At 38.4% G+C, this 24561-nt stretch overlaps 2 protein-coding genes across 5 annotated transcripts in view; one reads left to right on the forward strand and one right to left on the reverse strand.

The window, feature by feature from the left end:
• METTL4 (methyltransferase 4, N6-adenosine) overlaps window positions 1–2597 on the reverse strand; it is a 108504-nt gene extending 105907 nt beyond the window's left edge. For 3 of the 4 annotated variants that reach the window (XM_043889104.1, XM_043889102.1, XM_043889105.1), the window contains exons 1-2: window positions 2260–2597; window positions 1400–1606 (exon numbers count right to left, since the gene is read on the reverse strand). In XM_043889104.1, coding sequence (XP_043745039.1) covers window positions 1400–1458 — 59 coding nt within the window. In that variant the 5' untranslated portion in view covers window positions 1459–1606; window positions 2260–2597. Of the gene's footprint in view, window positions 1–302; window positions 437–1399; window positions 1607–2259 lie in introns of all 4 variants that reach the window. The other variant, XM_043889103.1, reaches the window with a different exon arrangement.
• Window positions 2598–2692: 95 nt separating this feature from the next.
• Window positions 2693–24561, forward strand: part of NDC80 (NDC80 kinetochore complex component) — a 35404-nt gene continuing 13535 nt past the window's right edge. The window contains exons 1-12 of the mRNA XM_043889101.1: window positions 2693–2839; window positions 4500–4609; window positions 6017–6094; window positions 10398–10521; window positions 10627–10799; window positions 11483–11585; window positions 13931–14020; window positions 16162–16255; window positions 17302–17408; window positions 18238–18382; window positions 19788–19993; window positions 23697–23849. Coding sequence (XP_043745036.1) covers window positions 4509–4609; window positions 6017–6094; window positions 10398–10521; window positions 10627–10799; window positions 11483–11585; window positions 13931–14020; window positions 16162–16255; window positions 17302–17408; window positions 18238–18382; window positions 19788–19993; window positions 23697–23849 — 1374 coding nt within the window. The 5' untranslated portion in view covers window positions 2693–2839; window positions 4500–4508. The remainder of the gene's footprint in view (window positions 2840–4499; window positions 4610–6016; window positions 6095–10397; window positions 10522–10626; window positions 10800–11482; window positions 11586–13930; window positions 14021–16161; window positions 16256–17301; window positions 17409–18237; window positions 18383–19787; window positions 19994–23696; window positions 23850–24561) is intronic.

Here is a 24561-nt window from a genome sequence, read left to right on the forward strand (position 1 = left end):
TATACACACATCCCCTCCCTCTTGAACCTCCCTCCCGTCTCCCTCCCCATCCCACCCCTCCAGGCTGACACAGAGCCCTTGTTGGAGGTTCCTGAGACATAGAGCAAATTCCCGTTGGTTATCTATTTTACATTCGGTGATGTAAGTTTGCATGTTACTCTCTCCATACATCTCACCCTCTCCTCCCAGCTCCCCATGTCCATAAGTCTATTCTCTATGTCTAAAACAATGTAAACTTTTAATTTCAGGGTTGATAATTCAAAAATTTCAGCCAACTTGACCAAAGAGGGTGAAAACCTGACCTTATTTCTGGAATCCCAATGAGATCCTCCTGTTTCTCGAGCCTCCCTACAACCTCCTGCTTGGCACTTGGCTCTAACCAGTAGGTCTACAGCTACAAGTCATGAAGACACTGAATCCTCAAATGGTGAGTGTCCTGTCAAACCAAAGAACATTGCATTACCTATGAGAATTCAGCCTGTTAAATGACATAAGCCTAGAGAAGACCACAGAATTTCCATAGGAGCTGTTAGGGTGTCAGCTCGTTTTTAAACCACACTTACTACAGTAAGCCCCTCCAGCACAAGTGCTTTACTAATCACTGCTACCAATGGAGTGCAGAAAGAGTCAAAACAGAGCAAAATGCAATTTTAACAGGCTATCAGAAGCACTAACCCCTAGTAAAACTGCAAGGTAAAGAGTCCGGATCTGCAACTGGTTCTGAGCAGTCCTCTTCTGGCAACTAGGTTTTTTCAGAACTTATCTCTTCCTAAAAGACAGTTTTTAGGGAATTCCCTGGTAGTCCAGTGATTAGGACTCTGGGCTTTCACAGAGTCTGGATTCCAGGTTCTTGGTTCCAGTCCCAGGCAGGGAACTAAGATCCCATAGGCCAAATGGCACAGCCAAAAAAAAAAAAAAAAAAGACCAAAAAAGGCGTTAAGTTCTGGATTTTCCTTACTAAACATTGTGTAGTGGAGAACTTAAAAGGGGATATAGAATAAGAAATAAAATAAGAAATACATTAAGCGGTTAATAGCGCAGTTAATAACAGTAGCAATGTATATAGATTGAAATTTCTAACACCATTTGCATTAGCATTATGACCATGGACCAGTCATTTGATTTCACTGAGCTTCGATTTTATCATTTTAGGACATCTTAGGGGGCAGTTTAGGGAATTATTTGAGGTAACTAACTTTAAGTGTGTGCTCCTGTTTCACACAAAGCAATCAATAACTACTACTGGTGACAGTAATTCTGTTACTGGTCCTCCCTTCAGAGTCATCAGGCTTCCCAGGTGGCTCAGTGGTAAAGAATCCTTCTGCCAAAGGAGACACAGGAGACGGGGATTTTATCCCTGGATCAGGAAGATCCCCTGGAGGAAGAAATGGCAACTCACCTCAGTATTCTTGCTTGGAAAATCCCATGAGCAGAGGAGCCTGGCGGGCTACAGCCCATGGGGTATCAAGAGTGGAGGCAACTGAGCATCAGAGTCATCACTTGTGGTGAAGCGATCTTAAAACGGATAGTGCACGCTAGAAGTGTAGATGGGAAGGCTGAAACTCACACAGGAAAGGTGACTTGCCCTAAAGTATGTGTGGTGACCCTAGGACGAAACAGCAGATAAAACCAAGGAGGGTCTTGAAATGCAGGAACAGAAAAACCAGACCCTTATGGTCCTTCCCTCCCCATGTTCTAACTATTAACGGAACAGTATAAACTGTCTCCCCTCCTACTCCAAAGAGAGAAGGTATTTGCCCTACTCTCCCCCAACCCGGTATACATGCCTCATCCAATCAGCAAATGACCCGCAAGACCCCTATTCCACTCCTTGTACCCTGGGGATAAAAGGATAAGGACCCCTGTTCAGCGTCGGTTTTCCCTTGAGCTGGCCCGCTGTTCTAACAGCGTCTCCCATTCTAATAAACTTTATTTCCCTCTCATTCTGTCTCATGTCTGGAAATCCTTTTCCAACCCGCACGCGGACCACGACAGTATGTACAACTCGTTGATGGCACAACTGCTACAAGACCCAGGTATCCAGTCCTGGAGCTCTGAGCTCCCCTGTCACTCCCACCACTTTTCAGGTTTGGGGCTGTGTTTGCCTCTGAGTTCAAACTCAGGGAAGCGGGTGATGTCCTGTTTTAGCAAAGTAGCTTACTGGGCTTCCCTGCTAGCTCAACCGTAAAGAATCTCTCTACATCAGCAGCGCGACCCTGAGGCCGACTGCGCCCACATTCCGCCGTCACTAACGCCTACCTCGCCGCCTTCCCAGACTTGCTTCATGAAACAGCACGCGTCTAACCCAGAGATCCTGAAAGACACGCTTTTCAGAACAAAGTGGGGGAGGGGGGGTGGTAAACAAAAATTCTCCTTTTCTAAGAGTCGATGGGAGCGGCCATGTTGCTGTACGGAAGAAGAAAAAAAAAAAACAAAACCGCGTTTCCAGGCCTGGAGCGCTCTGCTCGCTACTCAGTGATGTACAGCGCTCCGACATTCACCGTTAAATTCAAAGGTCGGACCTAACTTTGCAGAGGACGCTTACAGTGGCCAGGAAATGCCAGTGCAGCCGGTGAGGTGGCGGCGCCTGAGCAACACGCAAAACTTCCGGCGACGAGGAGCAGCGCGCGAGAATTGCGTACGAGAGTTGCGCACGAAAATTGCGCACGCGCGCTCACGTCCTGCGCGATGACGTACACGCCGGCGGAGATTTTAAAATTCGAAAGGCGGCGGCGGGTGGAAAGAGTTTGTGTTTTGGCGGCTGCTGTCCTGTCCAGTGGGCAGTTGCAGGGCTTACAGCAATTCGGTCCCTGGATCGTGTCGGAAAGCTGGGAGAAAGGTAACTAATGATTTTGGGTGAATTTTGCTCTGGGCAGCTGGAGAGAGAACGCCAGGTCGCCAGGTTAGATTCACAAGCCCTGGGAGGCGACGTTTTGGTGTTTGTTATTGTAACCGACCTCTCGAGCCAGTCGGTACGAGGCGCTAGTTTCCGGGAGTCCAGTAAATTTCTTACGGCAGTGATTTTCCGAGGGAGAAGGGGAGGGCCAAGCGGACACTGATGGGAAGAAGAGGGCCTGAAGAGAGGAAAAAGGGAAGAATTCATGACAGCACACAGAGGAAGACAAGATGAGGAACTGTTTATTGTTTTTGCGTTTGAGCTATTAGTGTAGCATCCCGATTGCCGTGTACGGAGTACATCCAGAAGTATTAATCTCAGATTCTGAGAGTACATTGTAAGTGGAGATTGGGAGGGAACATATAGATGAGAGTGGAAAAGTTTAATAGATACAGAAGTGTATACTGAAGAAGAAATGGGTATCCACACAAAGAAGGAAAGAGTATATCGGTTTCAAAGACAAAGGAGAGCTTAGAGAAAAGGATAACCACAGATGTCCATTGTCCTGGAAACCAGGGCAGGACCTGGAAAGGTGAGGAGTACAGTGTCTAATACCTCAAAGACAAGATCCTGTTGCAGAGAAAAGCCAATTCTGACTCTAGTTAGAACTGTTTCTTTGATTTGTTTTCTGTTACTTTTGTTATTATAATCATACATAATGGCCAACCTCAGAGAATCCTTCCCCTCTGCCTGACTGTTAAACTAAAGTGCCTTTGTTCAGAACCCTGTCCACCTGTAAATAACAGTAAGAAAGAAATTAACACGTCCCCTGCCTAAGGCTTGCCATTCTAAGAGATATTTTCAAGATTAATGGCCATTTTACTTTATTTCCTCACCTCCCTGGCATCTCTGATCTATAAAAGAACCTGGCATTTCAGTTAGCTCTTTCAACACCATGTCTCAGATTAATTGGCCTGTCCTGCAGCAATCAGAGTGAGGTTGGACTCGGTAACAATAGGATCCGAAGATCTGTCAGTGAAAGATACCCCAGGAGGTAAAAAGGGAGTGAGAAGTGAATGTAGTCTGAGGAAGTGGAAGCGACCTGTAGGCCAGATAATTTATCCTTAATAAAAGGGAGATTGAAGCAAGAGGGCCAGTAATTGAAGAATATAAATGAGAAAGAGAAGGTTAAGGACAGAGCTAAAGAGGATGGACATTAGGAAAAGAAAACAGGATGGTTTCCTTTGAGACCAAAGGAAACATCAGAGGTAGTTGTTGTCAGGTGGCCTGACTTCCCATCTAAATAGGCACAGCCAACAGTGGTGATGTGATCAGAGTTAGGATTCAGGGTTTTAACTACCATAAATTCCCTTGTGAAGAGGAATCATACCTTTTCCACCTTTCTATTGTTTGCACTGCTTTGCACACTCCCTTGTACATGGTAGGCAGTTAGTAAGTATTTTCGTGTGTTGAGTATTTTTAAAGGAAATCAAATAGATAAATATTCCCTGTAAATGAGGACCTCACCTTACATGAACAAGATAACCCAGGAAGGAACAATGAAACTTGCTGCCTTTCTGTTTGAGGATGAAGATAATAGTTGAGGTTTAATGTACCATCTACATCTGGAAAGACTTGTTTAATACCAAATTCATGAATGCAGGTCATAAGCATGAAACGCAGTTCAGTTTCCACCGGTGGTGCTGGCCGCCTGTCTATGCAGGAATTAAGATCCCAGGACTTAAATAAACCAGGTCTCCATACCCCTCAAACGTGAGTACCACATGCCTTATTGTCTTGGCAGAGAAATCTGTAAAGGTGGTTAATGCAAAGATGTAGTGTAATATTGTGATGAATCTTGTCTGTTGTCAGCGGTACCTGATTCGGAGTCAATGAAGGCTGAGAGTGGGCCCGACACTTGTGTTGTGTCTTATCTCATTTGATACTTAAATCTCAAAAGCCACATCCTTTGTAAGGCAATCCCTAAGGGACTGCCAATTCCCCTTCAGTGCTCTTTCATTTTTATTTTCCTGCTTTCCTCAGAGCTGCTTGTTTGAGCAGGTTCTGTGCTATAATTTTCAGTTTACTGCAGTTTATTCAACTAGCACAGTTCTCAATCTCTCTGCTCTGACAATTAACTGCAGTTTAGGAGCCACCTATAGAACACTGCTTCTCTGAACTATTTCCTGGAGATTCATTGGTGTCCAAAAAAGGTGTCCAGAAGAACTTGCTATTACCGTGTTCAATATCCTCTAATAATGTATAATAATTGTAATGGAAAAAAATCTGAAAAAGTATATGCATGTATATATATATACATATATATATGCAAGATATTACAGGAATCCCAACAAACTTTTTGGCCAACCCTATATAATAAACACTCAGTTTGGTGTATACCTGTAACATCGTAAATCAACTATGATTCAAATTTTTTTTTTTACATTTTAAATAAAAAATCAACTGTGGGGGGAGAACTTTCAATCATAAACTAATTTTTCCCTATGAATGATTTTCTTAAAATTAAGAGAAGGCTATTTGTAATCTATGTGAGTTGTATCAATCTTATATTACCAAGGTACAAGTTACTTGCTAATTGCTCTTAAATTACTTAGATTTACATTGTATGAGCCTCTGCTACTTTTAGAAATTTGAAATATTTATACATTTTTTTCTTCTGAAATCAAATTTTTTGTACTTTTGTACATTACTACTGCAAAAGATTTGTGCCTTAAATTGTGTCAGAAGGTAAAAGACTGCTTTTTTGTCAATATTTTTGGTCAGTAATTGACAGAATGTATGTTCTTGAGTATAGCCACGTTCTAATAAAGAGTAAGCCTCAAAAGAACAAAATTTAAGTGTGACTATCAGTCTATGATTGAAAATACCTATTTTTAAATTATTCATTTTCCTTTGAAGTTGTTATCCATAAATGTACATATTTTAAGATAATTAAAGTAACAATGTAGATGTGGATTTTTTCCCACTTCTTAACACTTTAGTTAAGCAAATATATACTATATTGTAAGCTTATCCCATTTATAACAACTGTAATTGCTGCTGAAAATTTTCATGCTTTTGGATTATTTTTGTAGGAAATGGGTAACATATTTCCAAAAGTCTCTTGAACTAATATTTTTCCATTCATTTGAAGAGTTTGTTTTTCTCCTTTTCTTAAAGCAAAGAGAGATCAACCTTTGGAAAATTGAATATAAACAGACCCACATCTGAAAGAAAAACCTCTGTATTTGGTAAAAGGTAATGATATTTTTTATTAATTTTAGTGGAAAAGATTCTTATAGCCATACATTGAGTTAAATGCTAAAAGTACAAAAAATTAGATATCATGGTCCCTTTTAAGAGAAAGTTTTAATCTTGTTTTCCTCTGTTTTAAATGGTTAAATTGGTTATATTTGCCTTAAATGATGCTGAAAGATACATCAGAACATTCAGACCACTGTTTCATTGTTACAAGTGAATACTTGATGGAAAATTCTTCACATAGACACTCTGGGATCAGAGCATTTTAACGTTCGGAATCGTCATCTAGTCCAACATTTTAGTCACAGACTTTTTAATACTCTTAAATATTATCAAACCAGTCAATCCTAAAGGAAATCAATGCTGAATATTCATTGGAAGGAATCCTGCTGAAGCTCCAGTGCTTTGGCCACTTGATGCAAAGAGCTGACTCATTAGGAAAAACCCTGATGCCGGGAAAGATTGAGGTCAGGAAGAGAAGGGGACGACAGAGAATGAGATGGTTGGAAGGCATCACCGACTCAATGGCCATGAATTTGAACATACTCTGAAAGATAGTGAAGGACAGGGAATCCTGGCGAGCTACAGTCCATGGGGTCACAAAGAACCAGATATGACTTAGTGACTGAACAACAACAAAACAAATATTATGGACTCTTATTTTATGGGCCATATCTATAGATATTAACTATATTAGAAATTGAAACTGAGGGGGAAGTTTTTAATATTTATTAATTGAGTTTAACAATAACCCATTACATGTTAACATAAATAACATGCTTTTATTTTTTAAAACATTTTTTAAAAACAAAAGTATTTCAGTAAGAAGGGTGACATTGTTTTACATTTTTGCAGTCTCTTAATGTCTGACTTCATAGAAGGTAGCTAGATTCTCATCTGTTTCTGAGCTCAGTCTGCTGCAGTATCTGACATCATGTAGCCAGCCTTTGGAAAACTCCACTGTACACTCAGGAGAGAGAGAATGAGAACGAAACGGGTGAAAAAGAACCTTAATTTTATTGTGAAAAGAGTTTTGACTTCTCAGATCCCCTAGATCACACTTTGAGAAGCTCTGTCTAGAGTAGATCAGAGGTTGTTTAGAGTGAGGTAAGGATTGACTGTTTAGAGCGATGAGACTTTGGGATGATGGAAATGTTTAATTTTGATCAAGTTAGAATTTTCACAGGTGTGTTCCTTGTCAAACCTCATCAAACTGTATGCTTTAAGCTGGTGCATTTTATTCTAAGCAAATTATACCTCAATAAATTTAATTTTTTTAAAGAAATTCCCAACTCCAAAGCAAACATTTTTTTTTTAACCTCAGTCAGTCAGTTCAGTCAGTTCAGTTCAGTCACTCAGTCGTGTCCGACTCTTTGTGCCCCCATGAATCGCAGCACACCAGGCCTCCCTGTCCATCACCAACTCCCGGAGTTTACTCAAACTCATGCCCATCGAGTCGGTGATGCCATCCAGCCATCTCATCCTCTGTCGTTCCTTTCTCCTCCTGCCCCCAATCCCTCCCAGCATCAGGGTCTTTTCCAATGAGTCAACTCTTCGCATGAGGTGGCCAAAGTATTGGAGTTTCAGCTTCAGCATCAGTCCTTCCAATGAACACCCAGGACTGATCTCCTTTAGGATGGACTGGTTGGATCTCCTTGCAGTCCAAGGGACTCTCAAGAGTCTTCAACACCACAGTTCAGAAGCATCAATTTTTCGGCGCTCAGCTTTCTTCACAGTGCAACTCTCACATCCATACATGACCACTGGAAAAACCATAGCCTTGACCAGATGGACCTTTGTTGGCAAAGTAATGTCTCTGCTTTTTAATATGCTATCTAGGTTGGTCATAACTTTCCTTCCAAGGAGTAAACGTCTTTTAATTTCATGGCTGCAGTCACTATCTGCAGTGATTTTGGAGCCCAAAAAAATAAAGTCTGACACTGTTTCCGCTGTCTCCCCATCTATTTGCCATGAAGTGATGGGACCAGATGCCATGATCTTCTTTTTCTGAATGTTAAACTTTAAGCCAACTTTTTCACTCTCTTTCACTTTCATCAAGAGGCTTTTCAGTTCCTCTTCACTCTCTGCCATAAGGGTGGTGACATCTGCATATCTGAGGTTATTGATATTTCTCCCAGCAGTCTTGATTCCAGCTTGTGCTTCTTCCAGCCCAGTGTTTCTCATGATGTACTCTGCATATAAGTTAAATAAGCAGGGTGACAATATACAGCCTTGACGTCCTCCTTTTCTTGTTTGGAACCAGTCTCTTGTTCCATGTCCAGTTCTAACTGTTGCTTCTTGACCTGCATACAGGTTTCTCAAGAGGCAGGTCAGGTGGTCTGGTATTCCCATCTCTTTCAGAATTTTCCACAGTTTATTGTGATCCACACAGTCAAAGGCTTTGGCGTAGTCAATAAAGCAGAAATAGATATTTTTCTGGAACTCTCTTGCTTTTTTGATAATCCAGCGGATGTTGGCAATTTGATCTCTGGTCCCTCTGCCTTTTCTAAAACCAGCTTGAACATCTGGAAGTTCTTGGTTCACGTATTGCTGAAGCCTGGCTTGGAGAATTTTGAGCATTACTTTAGTAGCGTGTGAGATGAGTGCGATTGTGCTGTAGTTTGAGCATTCTTTGGCATTGACTTTCTTAGGGATTGGAATGAAAACTGACCTTTTCCAGTCCTGTGGCCACTTTCACCAAAATTTAAAATATAACTTTAAGATAGGTGTTGATTTAACTATTTTGAAAACATTTAGAGATGACGTATTTGTTAACTTATGAGAAATCTTTGTCATAAACCCAGGTTAAACTGTCTCTGGTGTTCACTCTAGCTGAAAAATCTTAAGGAATTTTTATAATGTAACATTCATCTCAGAGCTGAACTTCAGAGATAATGGGGATAATGATGATAAAATCTAATGTTTGCTGAGAATTTTTGTTAGCCAGAAAAGTGCTATTTTGTGTCTCCTCTGTTCAATCCTCAGAACTGCCCTATGTGTAGATAGTCATTGTCTTCATTTTATCAATAAGGAAATTGAAGCACTGAGACGTTAAGTAATTTACCCAAAGTCATACAACTGGTAACAGAGATAGCTTTTTTAACCACAGACTCTGGTTCTAGACCCTATGCTCTTAAACTGTAAGTTGAGTAATACAGTATTTTGATTGGTTAGGAAATACTTTTATAATTTCAAAAGCTATTAATGCTTTTGAAAAGCTATTAGTGTTTGTGTAGAATAATACATATTAAAGATTAACTACTAGCAGTAAGGAGAAGAGTGATTCTCAAGTTATCAAATTCTCAGGGAGAAAATTAGCTAATTAGTCAGAGTAGCAGTGAAAGAGGGCCCACGCTAAAGAACTTTTAGAGCCTGGGCAGAAGAGAACTTGAAAGCAGCAAGCAAACTTGCAGGGAGAAACTCTGTTTTGATGAACAGAGTTGAGATATTAGAGCAATGTTCACTGTAACTCAGCTTTGTGGAGTCTGTCCAGTAAAGAAAAGTATTGTTCCAAGTATACTTAATAAACTAGAATAGTTAGGTAAGTTGGGCCACAAAGATTAGCAAAAGGAGTTACTATAAAGGTTTAAACAAATGGAAGTTTTGTTTGGGGGGATGGCGCTTAGAATGGAGCATAAATGTTATAGCTGTTAATGACCAAAAAGTAGTGACACATTTATTTATGGTAAATCACAGTCAGATACACAATATCGCATGACAAGAACATTCATGAAGAAAGCACACACAATCTATTTCAACATCTCAAAGGTAATTTTCTCACATTAAATAATGGCAAATAAAGAGATTGGAAGTAAAGGAGCAGTCATGAAGGGGTGAGTAGGCTATTGAAAGGATCTGGGTTGTTGAGACCTAGAAAACGGTTGGTGCAAAGAACCTGCCGGACTCAGAACACACATTTTTAGAGAATAATGTGTGTGTTAGTGATGCAGACCACCAAAAGAGTATTTCTTCCTGCCTCATTTTATACTTTAATTTTCATTATTTGCTCTTCTTTTCTCTGCTTTGAATAAGAGAAATCTGTTTAAATAAAAACTGAAGAATTGAATTTTAATGTTTGATGCTGATGTTAAAATATAAAATCATGGGACTTCCCTGGTGATCCAGGGGCTAAGACTTCAATGCAGGTGGCCCGACACAGGTTCCATCCCTGGTCAGGGAATTAGATCCTACATGCTGCAACTAAGACCCAGCGTGGCCAAATGAGTAAATATGTAAGATCGCCTTGGAATAATTAGGCTTCAGCTCAGAAGGAAATAATTTTGACTGATTTTGTTTGCAGAACTAGTGGACATGGATCCCGGAATAGTCAGTTTGGTATATTTTCCACTTCTGAAAAAATCAAGGACCCAAGACCACTTAATGACAAAGCATTCATTCAGCAATGTATTCGACAACTCTGTGAGGTATTTTATATTCTTTAATATTGTAAATTGTGAGTGTTCTCTTTAAGTAATTTTCAATAATTTTCCTATTGTGAAACATTTGACATTTCATAAAAATCATTGTAGTTTCTTTCAGAAAACGGTTATGCATATAGTGTATCCATGAAATCTCTACAAGCTCCTTCTGTTAAAGACTTCCTGAAGATCTTCACTTTTCTTTATGGCTTCCTCTGCCCTTCATATGAACTTCCTGACACAAAGTTTGAAGAAGAGGTTCCAAGAATCTTTAGAGATCTTGGGTTTGTATGTTATATTTCTCTTTAGCCTAGAGAGATTATTGGAACACAGAAAAGAATGAAACTCAATAAGTGTGTAAAGATTTTGAGTTAGAGAAGTAGTATATTTTAAGATGGCCCCTGTGGGTCACATATGCAAGATCAATCGAAAAGGCAAAAATAAACAACTATTTGGGGATTATTACTGAAGTACAGATGATAGATCCTAAAGCCCTCAACTACTCATGTGACAAGGAATAGATAGGATGGACTAGATATTGTGAATTTTATAGATCAGAAAGGATAGGTGTCAAAACCTGGTGAAAATGGAGTGAGATAAGAGTCCAGAAAAGCCTGTGTAGGATAAACACAGGGAGAGGTGGATTTGAGGAGGAGAAGTACATACATGGTTTTATTTAGGGTACATTGCATTTGAGAGAACAAATAATCTTTCAGAAGAGAAGTCCAGCCTGTTGGTTGTAAGTCAAGTTTTGCAACTTAGGGGATACGTGTACAAAGTAATCTTCAAAAAAAAAAAATACACAAAATCCTTTGAGAGTAAGATGACAAAGGAAAGAATCTCGACAAATATTTTACTTCTGAACAAGTCAAGACTGTTGGTATATACTTGGAACTTTTTTAATGTAACTTCTTGCTTAATTTAGCCATTATTAACATGCCAGCTTATTTTTTCTCATTTTTCATAGGTATCCTTTTGCATTATCAAAAAGCTCCATGTATACAGTGGGGGCCCCTCATACATGGCCTCACATTGTGGCAGCCTTGGTTTGGCTAATAGACTGCATCAAGGTATTTGATTTCTCATTTTAAATATATACATAGGAAAGATTTTTTCCCCTCTCCTCAGAATATTTCTTTTTCTCTCCCAATCTTGCTTTTACCAATTAGCTCCAAGTCTGAGTCAGTTTTCAGAGCATGTTTGGTTTTATGTTCTTCAAAATGTTACTACATGGGTCCACAGGAGAGGAAGGGCAATATCCAAAAGGCAAGGAGATCATTTGTTTTCATGAGGTTTTACAGCTAGAAACAAACAAAACCCAAAAAAACCCAAACAAACAACAACCAAAAAAAAAAACACACAGCAAAATAATGTCAGTAGGAACTTCCCCCGAACATTTATCTCAGATTCCTCTGAGTCCTTTTCTTCTCTCATATTTTATAATATTGAGGAGTGGTGGTTTGTTAGTAAATAACACCTTTACATAAGAGAAGTTTACTCAAGTCCATATTTCTAGTTTATATGATTACAGATTGAAATTTTTTCAACCAAATCTCAGTTCAGAATTTTCAGTTCTTGTAGTAGAAGAGTTTTTTCTCTAGTTCTGGGGATCTGTTTGTGCCTCTGTAAGGCTCACCTTGAACTTTGCAGAGTAGCAAGAGTTCTCACAAGGACCTTTGACACGGCAACAGAAACTGTTTTTATCTTTCTGTTTTTCATCTTGGTCTGTGCCATGCATGTCTTTCAGTCTTAATTAAATCTGATTGTCACATGAGGCCTTGTCAAGTGAGGAAAAGGTAAAGGATGAGTTGACAGAGCTTGCCTGCATCCACTCTAGATACACAAAAGGGATTGAGTGCCTTTGGAACAGGAAAGGAGCAGATAGGACAATCAACTCTAGCCTCAGAACAGTATCCCCACTCAGCAATCCTGTAAATGAGTGCTAGGCTAAGAAAATTTATTGTTCTTTTATATTCCTAATACATAGTCCATTTTTTTTAGAGCCCAGTGTTGATCATACTGGATATACATTGTATTTTTCGGTTTTATAGCAAATTCTTTTTCATTTTATTTTTAAAACGTTATAAAACAGATGTTCCATATACCATGGTATATTACTCAGCCGTTAAAAAGAATTCATTTAAATCAGTTCTAATGAGATGGATGAAACTGGAGCCCATTATACAGAGTGAAGTAAGCCAGAAAGATAAAGAACATTACAGCATCCTAACACATATATATGGAATTTAGAAAGATGGTAATGATAACCCTATATGCAAAACAGAAAAAGAGACACAGATGTACAGAACAGACTTTTGAACTCTGTGGGAGAAGGCGAGGGTGGGATGTTTCAAAAGAACAGCATGTATATTATCTATGGTGAAACAGATCACCAGCCCAGGTGGGATGCATGAGACAAGTGCTCGGGCCTGGTGCACTGGGAAGACCCAGAGGAATCGGGTGGAGAGGGAGGTGGGAGGGGGGATCGGGATGGGGAATACGTGTAACTCCATGGCTGATTCATGTCAATGTATGACAAAACCCACTGAAATGTTGTGAAGTAATTAGCCTCCAACTAATAAAAATAAATGGAAAAAAAAAAAAAAACAGATGTTCGGAAGTGGAATTTCTGTGCCTTAAAAACATTTAGGCATTTTCCTGCCGGCTTGTTAATTATAAACATCTGAATGTTTTGCTATAATTTATTATTTGCTATCACTTTCAGCTTAAATATTTGTTTAAATGAAGACTTTATATTGTAGAATTCAACCTAAGGTACATTCTTAAACATTTTGAAGGAGTCAGTAGATAACATTCGAGCACCAAAATTAAGTTCATTTAAGAGAAATAATTATTACTGGCTTAGCTTTTATGGCAGTTCTGTTTTCAATTCTCAAAATTATGTTAAAATGTGTAGCAATACATATGTTCTCAATGGGCTACTAACAGTGTAAAAGATCAGCATATTTTTCTCTATTATTGTTTAATCAGTCAGTCATGTCCAACTCTTCTGTGACTCCATGGACTCCTCTTTTCATGGGATTTCCCAGGCAAGAATACTAAAGTAGATTGCTATTCCATCCTCCAAGAAATCTTCCCGACCCAGGGATTGCACCTAGGTCTCCTGCATTCGCAGGAGGGTTCTTTACAACTGAACCCCGAGGAAAGCATATTTTTCTTTGTAGAATAGAACTAAATATGGATCCCATCCTTTTTTAATCCTAAGGGACTTAGTTATTAAACTGTCAAAAGGATTATATTGTAAGGTTTAAAAGAATAACCTCTCAAGAGACTTTATCATGCAATAATGTAAATGCTTCTAAAAATGACACTGAAAACAAGTTTGACAAAACTTGAAAAATGTGTTTTTCTCATAAAGTTAATCAATTTAATATGTTGTTTGTATACTGAATAGTTACATAATGCCATGAAAGAAAGCTCACCTTTATTTGATGATGGACAGCCTTGGGGAGAAGAAACTGAAGATGGAATTATGCATAATAAGGTACCTTACTTTACCATAAACATTAGTCACCTGATATTATTAACTAAGTGTGTCATTATTGAAATTAACATAATCTTTTGTAGAACTTGTTTTTTTGCTTCCTGAAAATCTAAAATTGATTTTTGGAAATGCTAGTCAATGGATTTACTCTTGGATTCACACTATAATTTCCTAAAAATAAATAAGCACAGAAATTTGAAAATGTTAAGTAAAAAAGACAAGGCAATTAGAATTAAAACATAACATGTTATTGTTTATGTATAGATATAATATTTCTTTTTCTCCCCTGTCTTTTAGAATGAAGATAATCAATACTGGCATCATTATTCTAATCTATTTTGTGGACACAAAGCATAAAAGACTGGTCTTAAAATAGATGGCATGTGGGTTTTTTGTTTGTTTTGTTTTGACCTTTTTAGCTAGGATAGTTGCCCCTTCTAAAAGTGACTGAGATAAAATAGATAGTCTAAATTGGTTCCCAGACTGTCCTTTAATGGAGCCTAAACTATGTAACTAACTCCGCCCTATTTCCTGAAACACACAAATTTACCTCTCCAAATGGAGCAAACACCCACTCCAAGGAATAAATTTATAGTATTGAGATTTAACATCAGTTTCCCCTAGCTTATATAAAAGACCAATCACTATGCAGGTCCCTAAGATGAAAGATAAACATTCTGTGTTCTAATTCTGTTCTTCACCTTCTGGAACATTTGTCATAAAAAGAAAGTGGAAATAGCCTCAACCTCATCTTTTATTACTACCTAGGGAATGGTTCAAATTCAAAGGTAAATTTACTGACTACCATGGTAGTGTTGCCAAGTTGTTTGTTTGTTTTTTTAAACTTAATACTTTATCAGTGATCCCTGCTAGAAAAGCAGCTAGAAAGCCTCTGATCCTCTTGAGAGAATTCTCCTCCCATGTTGCAATATGTTTGCTAGACTAAATTTATTATACCTCAGTTTTTACCCAAATAAAATTATAATACCTACTAAACTAATTAAATATTAATTTCTTGATAGTCATCCTAAAGATTAAATGAGTCAAAGTTATTCCTGCTATCTTAGCTGTTATTTCACATGACAATATATATGAAGAAGCACTTTGGAAATTATAAAGTACTATTTTTAATTTATTTTAATTTTAAATTAAAAATTAATTTTAAATTTAATTTAAAAGAATTACCAAAATACCCAACTTCACCAGGTTCTGAGTCTCTGCTTTGTGGATCTAGAGACTCAATTTTTTTTTTTAACCTTCAGAATCAAAATCAACCAAACTTAAGAAAACTGATTCACTCTTACTAAATTCACACCTGAAGAGGAATGAAAATCTATTTCCCCCCAGTGATCCATCTTTCCAGTTACAGGAATACTCATGCCACCCATTCAGGGTACCCCTTCCGTATCAACCAGGTAATGAGAAGGTTGCTTACTAAGCAGAGCATCAGGGCAAAGGGAATTGGTTTGTCTTAAGGGATGCTGACTTCATCTGACTGGAAAATTCTTATCAGCTCTCCTTGCCTCCTAACAAAGGATACATCCTTAGTGACCAGAACACCTCAGAACTGCAAAATGGAGTGTTACTTTCCCTTGGATAAATACCGAGTGCTCCATTCTACTGTTCAAATCTCCATTAACCATGCCATTTTTTTAACCTGAAGTTACAGTGTAAATTATAGCCTTTGTTAATTATGTTCTGGCTTTCATAACCAAATCTTGTCAGATTAATTAGATTTCAATGATTAGCAGTTCATTTAAATTTTCCATAGGTTAGATTATCCCCAGAGATGCTTATGTTTGCATTAATAAGCATCATCTCACCTTCTCAAAACCCTTCTCTGAAGATATGGGCTTTTGTGGGGTGTTTTTTTTAACCATTTACTAAATAACACCTTTATTCAAATTTAAGTGTTCTTTTAATCCTCATTATTCACTTTAGAAGTAGCAGACTGAGTAAATCTGTGCAGCATAATTAATGATATTCCCTAGCTTTGTGTCTCATTTACAGGAGTTCATGTGACCACTTGGTATTCCTGACTTTCATTATTTTAATTCATATTTAAATTTTCACTTAGAAAAGTGAAACAAACTAAATAGAGACTCCTGACTTGAGTTTTTAAATCTGCTTTACCCAACCAGCTGTTTTTGGAGTACACCATAAAATGCTATGAAAGTTTCATGACTGGCGCTGACAGCTTTGACGAGATGAATGCAGAGCTGCAGTCCAAGCTGAGTAAGTGCATTTGCTCCTAGCGTGCTGGTGTGTAGCTTATCTTACTATGCCGAATGTTTGTATGAGTGCCTCACTTTGAATGTACTTAGATACCTCCTGATTTTTATTATAACTGCTTCTTTGGTGAAGAGAAATAAAGGATGTCCTTGCCTTATTATTTTAGTAAGTAAAGTACCAGTTAGTGAAAAGATCTATGGTCTCCCATAATTCATGTCAGGAAGCTAAGGGGCCATTGTATTTTCAAAGAAAGAAATTATTTTTGCACTCTAACTATGATCTAGTGACATACAGAACTTACTGACTAACTTTTTAAAAATGTTCCAGAGGTATTGTACATCGTTTTTCTTTTTTTATAATAGTCATTTATAAAATGCCAGAGTGGTAGGTAAAATAGATCAGTTTAAGCTGTGTAAAGCTATCCTCCAAAGACTAGAATCATTCAGAATAGGAGGATACCCTGCCACTCTCAGCCCAAAAAAAGAAGGCATTCTCTTGCATATCCATGGGATATACCTCCCTAAGGAATAGTGAGGACGAGTGTGTCCACATGAGAAAGGGAGCAAGCAGAGTATATGATGTTGGGTTTCTTTTTAAAGGGGAAAATTCATAGTGATCTAAAACCAAAAGCACTAGTGACTTCTTTGGTATTTCAGTTATATCAGGCATATAAATTATATTCATTTATTCAAACTATTTATTACATACATACTGTGTGCCACCCACCATGTCGGCACCAGAGATACAATAATGAGTGAGGGAAATCTCTGCCCTCATGAGCTTGCATTCTATTAGAGACAATAATCAAGTGAACAATAAGTCAGATGGTGGTAAATGCTACGGAGGAAACTGAAGCAGGGCTGGGAGGCAGAGAGTGCAGGGGACCACAGGGAGGGATTGCAGTTTTACAGATGGTGGGAGGTCCTTCACTGAGAGGGTTTCATGTAGAGACTAGAGGAAGTGAGGGAGAGAGCAATGGTAAAAATCTGGGGAAGAATTTCCTAGGCAGATCTGAGACCTTATGAAATTTGGGGTTTTTTTTTCTCCAGAGGATTTATTTAACGTAGATGCTTCCAAGCTGGAATCATTAGCAGCAAAAAACAGAGCACTGAATGAACAAATTGCAAGATTGGAGCAAGAAAGAGAAAAAGAACCGGTTAGTAAACATGCTTATCTTCAATAGGCTTACACACTTACTGACACTCTTGGATCTCTCTTTTCTTCATAAAGAAACAGCTATATAGAGAAAGAAAATTTTTTTAATGCATTAGCAAAATGCATTTAAATGCAGAAATTTGCATTAGCAAATGCATTACCAAATGCATTAGCAAAATAAGCTTCAAAGTTAGATTTTTTTATACAGGCCACAACTCCTAATGAAAACATGTTTGGTCTCCCTAGAGCTTTGTTTTCCCTTGTGATCTATTGGTCTTGGACTAACGGTGTTCAGAATATGATGAAAGAATCTTATCTACTTACATCAGACCTAAAGGATCTTTAGAACAAGGTCCCCATGTTACATACCTCATGGGAGCACCAACAAGAGGCCCTCAACTTTGTAGTCAGTGGAAAGAGAATGATAATTAACAAGTTTATATAATATATTATATAATATATTGTATCCTGAGGGCTTTCTAAAAGCTAAATGATGATATCCTGATATCTAATGTTATTTTGTGTATTATGATACTGAAATGTTCTATAAAATAACAGATTTTTAAATGTTTGTGCTTTTTCAATCTGGCCCTTGACTTTTTCTATCCCAGATTGGCTTCTGAAAAGTACTCCTCTCAATTGGGTAATAACAGTAAACTCCCCTTTTAGTTCTTTTTGACTCCCTCTAAAAATGAAAAGAAAACTCTAATTTACCTTTCTTTAAGATGTATTAAAAAAAAAAAAGATGAATTTGAGTATTGCTTTACTTTCAAGTAAAGTATGGAATGATTATTGACAAGAATAACTACATATCTTTTTTTCTTTTAAAGAATCGTCTAGAGTCATTGAGAAAACTGAAAGCTTCTTTACAAGCAGATGTTCAGAAGTATCAGGCATACATGAGCAATTTGGAGTCTCATTCAGCCATTCTTGACCAGAAATTGAATGGTCTCGATGAAGAAATTTCTAGAGTAGGTAAGCACAACTAGTGATGAAAGTTCATTTAGAGTGAGGTGGGAGCATACATGGGACTTACCACATATAGAGCCATCTTTGTCATCTATATCTTTTTGCCTCTTAATGGTAAATGTTGGTAGCAGGGCAAGTTTTTAGTGACTTCTATATTCGTTTCCTGAGGTTGCTGTAACAAATTACCACAAACTTGGTGACTTCAAACAGTGGAAGTTTATCCACTCACAGAAGGCTAGAAGCTGGAGATTGGCAGGGCCGCATCTCTGAAGACCCTGAGGGAGAACCCATTCCTTACCTCCGCCAGCTTCTGGAGTCTTCCAGCATTCCTGAGATTGTGGCCACACCACTCCAGTCTCTGCCTCCATCCACACACTGCCTTCTCTGTGTGCATGTCTCTCTTCTGTCTGTGTTAATTTCTCTCTGCCTGTCTTTTCAGAATATTTATGACCTTCAAGGCCCACCTCAATAATCCAGGATAATCTCCTTACTGCAAAATACTTAATCACATCTGTGAAGACTCCTTGTCCAAATAAAGTATTGTTTACAAATTCCAGGGTCTGAGACTTCATATCTTTGGGTGACCATGACTCAACCTACTATACCTTCTAACATGTTTTCAGATACCCGGCTTTTTGAAGCCAAGAGGGACCTAACCTAAGAACATATGCTGCCTGAACATAAACATATTCTCAATTCCAGCTTGTAATTAATATGCCAGGTTTTAAATCTTTGCTAGCCTCAGTCTGCTATATTTGCCTTATCCTCTGTCACTATCACTACCTCCTAGGCTACTCCGCAGCTTAACCTGATTGAAAATAACATGAAAAGATGCTATAAAAGCCTAACTAAAGAAAGCTTGTTTATATCTTGTGTGCTCCTAACCTTGGTTTCATAAACACATGTGGATCTTAATCATAAAACTGAAAATACTGTGGCCCATGAATTGCTTCTATGGGATGCTTCTGTGGTGCCAAAAGTAGCACAAAGAAAGATAGCTGCACATCACAGAGCCATTGGCTGGCAATTTACAAAATAAATAGCTATGTGGACCTTCTATACTATTTTCCCAGGTCTCTGCCTACTTTGATTTTATTCTTTTAAGGGTTTACGGCTGTGTCTGTCTCATGTAGGAATTATGTAGATACTCCTTAGGATATTTGATTTAACTCTTATTCTTTGGAATATTAATCATCTGTCATATCAAGGACAGTAATTATCTGGAATATTTGCTAAATTGATTTATTTTTTTCCAAGTAAGTCTGATTACATATATTAGCTTTGCTCTACATCAGCTCTTTAAATAGTTCACACTTGACCACTAATATTTGTTCTCCATAATGACAAGGAAATTTAGACATTTTAATCAACTAGAATTGAAGGAACTTAATTTATTTCTTTTGCAATGCAGAACTAGAATGTGAAACAATGAAACAGGAGAATTCTCGACTACAGAATATTGTTGACAACCAGAAGTACTCGGTTGCAGACATTGAGAGAATAAATCATGAAAGAAATGAATTGCAGCAGACCATTAATAAATTAACCAAGGACCTAGAGGCTGAACAGCAGCAGTTGTGGAATGAAGAGCTGAAATATGCCCGAGGCAAAGAGGCGGTATGTCTTACCATTCCCAGGGCAGCACCTCATCAGAACTTCCCTTTGTAAAGGTCCATCCCAATTTGGAAGAACTAAGTGGGTAGAATAAATTGGCGAAAGAGGTAAAATTTTTGAGCATTGACATTTTACTAAAAACACTCATCTCTTCATGTCAATTCAGTAACAGCCCAATTTCTCAGTCATACTTAAGATATCCTGTATTTTCCAATAGTGAACTAAGAAATGAACCAAAAAAGTCTTTAAAGCCGTGGAAATAGTTTTCATAAGTCCCAGGCCTCTTATTCTAGAAGTGGACATGAGTCACTTCTTCATTTATGTCCTCACTGCTCAGACATGTATTTAACATCTGCTGTGTACCACTTACTATGTTGGGTGCAGAGGGAGGATAAAGAGACACAGGAACTTAAGAAACTGCTGTTCTAGTTGACATTTCTCTACCATGAGATCAGACCTCCACTGCATACTGAAGAAGCCTATAGTACACATGACCAAGATTTTGGTGTGCGTAGTGTAGGGTGATGGATGGTGGTGGTTTTCAGAAAGGCTTCCTTGCAGAAGTAAGACCTGAGCTGAATTGGGAATATGAGGAGGGAGGATTAGCCTGGCCAGATTGGGGAGCCAGCAAGTGATGTGTGTGGGGAAGTTAGGGAGAAAGCAGCACCAGGCACTCTGCTGTCCTGAGCTTTCCGTGTGGCTAGAGCCTAACAGCAGGGGATGCGGCCTGTGCAGATGAGACTAAAGGATAAGCAAGACCAGGTGGGGAACATCCTTCTCAGGTTTAGAAGCTCGGACTTTATCCTGAAAGCTCCAGGGAGCAGGCCATTAATATGTTAAACACATAAGATCACATTTCAGGAAGATCTCATTGATAATGTGAAAAGTGGATAGAAGGAAGCAAAGCAGTCAGATAAGGATCTGTGGGAAGTAATTAGTAGGAATTACAGGCTGAAGTTTAGATAATGCTAGTGGAGATTCAAAGAAGTGGGTGGATTCTGTCTGCTTAGGAGGTAGAATGAATAAAGAGATGAAAGAAAGGAAGCCGACACCAGGGTCTGGCTTGAGTGATGGGGCAGGCAATGAGTAGTATCCTTCACTTAGGAACAGAAGAGATGGAGAAGTTGGCAGTCAGGAGTACAGATGGTAGGCTAGACATGTTGTGCCCATATGCAGCATTTAAATGAAAATATCTTACAGACTATTTTACATGGGCCTGTACTGCAGCGTTAAATACCTGGGTTTGCAGTATAGATTTGGTAAAAATCTATATATGTTGTCATTGGAGCCACAGGGTAGACGAATTCACCAAGGAAGAATACAGAGGAGGAAGATAAAATTCTGGAAATACCAGCATCTGGGGAGTGGACAGAGACCCCTTAAGAAAGGCCTGAAAGGAAGTAGGTTCTTGGTTCCCCTACCAGGGATCGAATCTGCATCCCCTATATTAGAAGGGCAGGACCACCAAGGAAGTCCCAGAAGGCATGTCTTTTTAAAAAGGCTCCTTTAAGCATCTACGTCTGCCTATGGGGCAGTGCGGGTTTTTCACCCTGATCATATTGTGAAGTTCATTATAAGCATAATGAAAGTTTCTTGGTCACATTTTAACTGTTTTACATTATTAAAAATCTGTATTTCACACAGCTGCATATGTACTTCTTAATATGGAATGCACAGTTCAGCCTGAGCAATAAGCACTGCCTCATTTTTTGAGTCATTTCAGCAGATTTTTGCTTTGCCTTAATTATCTGTGCTCCCTCGTACTCCTGACCTGCTCATCTCTGTCCCTGTGTATAAAAGAGAAAAATATGCATTTCTAAGAAACAGCCAGTGATGGTATGGTGATCGCAAAAGTCTTTGAACCCAGAATTTGGTAAACCTGTGTTGTAGCCCTGGGTTTGCCAGCACATGTTTATGTGACCTCAGCACAACTCTGACTTCTCAGAGCCTCAGTTTCCTTATTTACAAACTGAAGTGTGAGTGGACCAGGTCGGTGAACCTGAAATGTCGCTTCAGCAGTTAGCACATTTTGCCTCTCAAGCACTGTGTGGGAGAGGGGAAGTTATGAATCTCTAGACTAGGTGAACTCTGTTAACTAGCTCAAACTAGCTGTATGGGTGCTGGTTTTGACTTGGAGGATCAGGCTGAAAGAAGAAAATGACCCAGGAAGTGGGTAAGCAGTGGCCTAGTGAGGGGCCAGCTGGGCCGTGGTCAGTGAGAAGAAAACCTTAGGATACTGAGTAGGAGAGATTAAAGAATGGACGCAAAATACTAAAGTCCAGCATAAAGAGTCCACCCCTTACTTTTCTTTCCAGACTGATTTTTACCCCACCCATCACCTCTGACTGGGAGTCCCCTTCTGGAGCTCTTTGCTGAGATGGGCATTGAGGCTACCTCCAGACTCTTCAGGAGGAATGTGGCACATGTTCTCTGTCTGAACTGGTTGGTGGAAGGAGAAGTGTGTCGTACATCTGCTGTCCCCGCAGTCTGGCAGGATGGAGTGCTTGGCCTTGTGAAAACTGCTTTATTACAGCAACAAATCACAGTGAAAAACAGGATAGTTCCTAGGATTATTTAGTATAAGGCCAGAGAGAACTCCATACAGCAGTCATCCCTGGAGACTACTATATTACAAATTATAGTAATTGAAATGATTTCCTGATTTATTCATATGAAATCTTAAATTTTGCATATAAGTGTTGCTTTTAAGTTTTTGGAAATTGAAGATTATTTAAGCAGGTTCTGATAGGTACTTTTGCCCTTGCATTCTTTCAAAGTATTCATTTTATAGATGGTAACTATAGGAAAACAAATTGCCTGGACTCTGCAGGTTCGTTTATTTCATGAGATACTGAGTACTCTGCCAAGTACTGTTCTCGTTGCTAGGGATGCAGCTGCTCTTACGGAGCGTGCTTTCAGGTGATGGAGATGAAGATGGAGATGAACACAAGAGTAATCTCTGTCAGGTGATACCAAGTGCTCTGAAGGATAAAGTAAGAGAGTAGAGAAATTGGGGGTGTTAATGTTAGAGGGAAAGCCTTCTGATGATGTAATGTGAGCAGAACCCTGAACGGAGGGAAGAAGACCAGGAATGTGGAATATGTTAGTAAAATATTTTTATCAAAACAGTTGAAATAACATTCAGAGACTTGAGTGACTACAGTTCGCTCATTTTAAATAAGTGAAATGTTTTATTTTGTGTATTGACAAAGCTAAGGTTTGTTTCTGTTTCATAATTTCTCTGTCTGGTACTTTAAAAAGTGAATTTTAGTTAATACCTCAACATGGACTTTTATTCCAAACTCCTTGTCAGATAAATGGAAGAACAGTAGTAGTTTGTTGTTGTTATTCAGTCACTAAGTCATGTCCGACTCTTTGTGACCCCATGGGCTGCAGCATGCCAGGCCTCCTTGTCATTCACTATCTCCCAGAGTTTGCTCAAACTCATGTCCATTGAGTTAGTGATGCTGTCTAACTGTATTGCTTACTAATTAATTATGGTGTTAAAACTATCTTAAAATTTAGTGTGAATAAAATCTTTCTTTATATTAAAACTGCTACTGTTACTACTAAAAATGCCAACTTTAAAACTAATGAAAAACACAATCTTTGAGTAAAGCTGCAAAAAAAAAAAAAAGCCAATTGAAAACCTTGTGGAATGGAACTGTTTTATTTCAGTGTTTCTTTTTGTGTTCTCTTCTTACAGATTGAAACACAATTAGCAGAGTATCATAAATTGGCTAGAAAATTAAAACTTATCCCTAAGGGTGCTGAAAATTCCAAAGGTTATGACTTTGAAATTAAGTTTAATCCTGATGCTGGTGCCAACTGCCTTGTCAAATACAGAGCTCAAGTTTATGTACGTAATCGTGAGTACTTCAGAAGGTTTTTAAGTGATATGATTGATATCTGCTCATAATATTTATAACTAACAGTTTAAACTTCAGCAGGTCCATAACTCAAGACTAGATGTAAAGATACAACACTGAAACTTGCCTTCTTTCTTCCTGGTAGTAGACACCTGCTCTCTGTTGTACCTTACTCTTCGAATTATAAAGCCTTATCTTCTTCTCTTCCTCTAAAAGATGCGATTATATATAAAATAGATGCAAGGATTATTAAGACAAAAATGAGACCTGATGCTTGCTCTCAAGTTGCTACTCATCTCAGGGGAGAAAGACAAAATAAATACTTTATACATGCTTTATTAGAAGTCTTCACAAGGTATACTAACAAGATCAGTTCTTCTCAATTGAGAGAAGTCTCTACAGCAATGGTGAACCTGAAATGAAATCTTCACAGATGAGATATTTATGGGGTGATCTGTGGAAAGGTTTCAGGCACAAGGACACACAGGAAGGCATGAACTATAACAGAGTATTAAGTACCACCAGCGGCCAATAATGAGAGTACTGTACATAATTTTCAAATATGGCCAAGGATGTAATTTGAGGAAGAAAAATTTTAAGTGCTCCCCAAAAATGTTAATTTTCAAAATAGTTTTTAATGTAAGGATGTCAGTTAAAGTCTAAAATCATGCATTTTTCTCTTGAGAATCATTCGTTCATTCT

This window comes from Cervus elaphus, chromosome 27 (genome assembly GCF_910594005.1).
Source record: "Cervus elaphus chromosome 27, mCerEla1.1, whole genome shotgun sequence".
Lineage (NCBI taxonomy): Eukaryota > Metazoa > Chordata > Mammalia > Artiodactyla > Cervidae > Cervus > Cervus elaphus.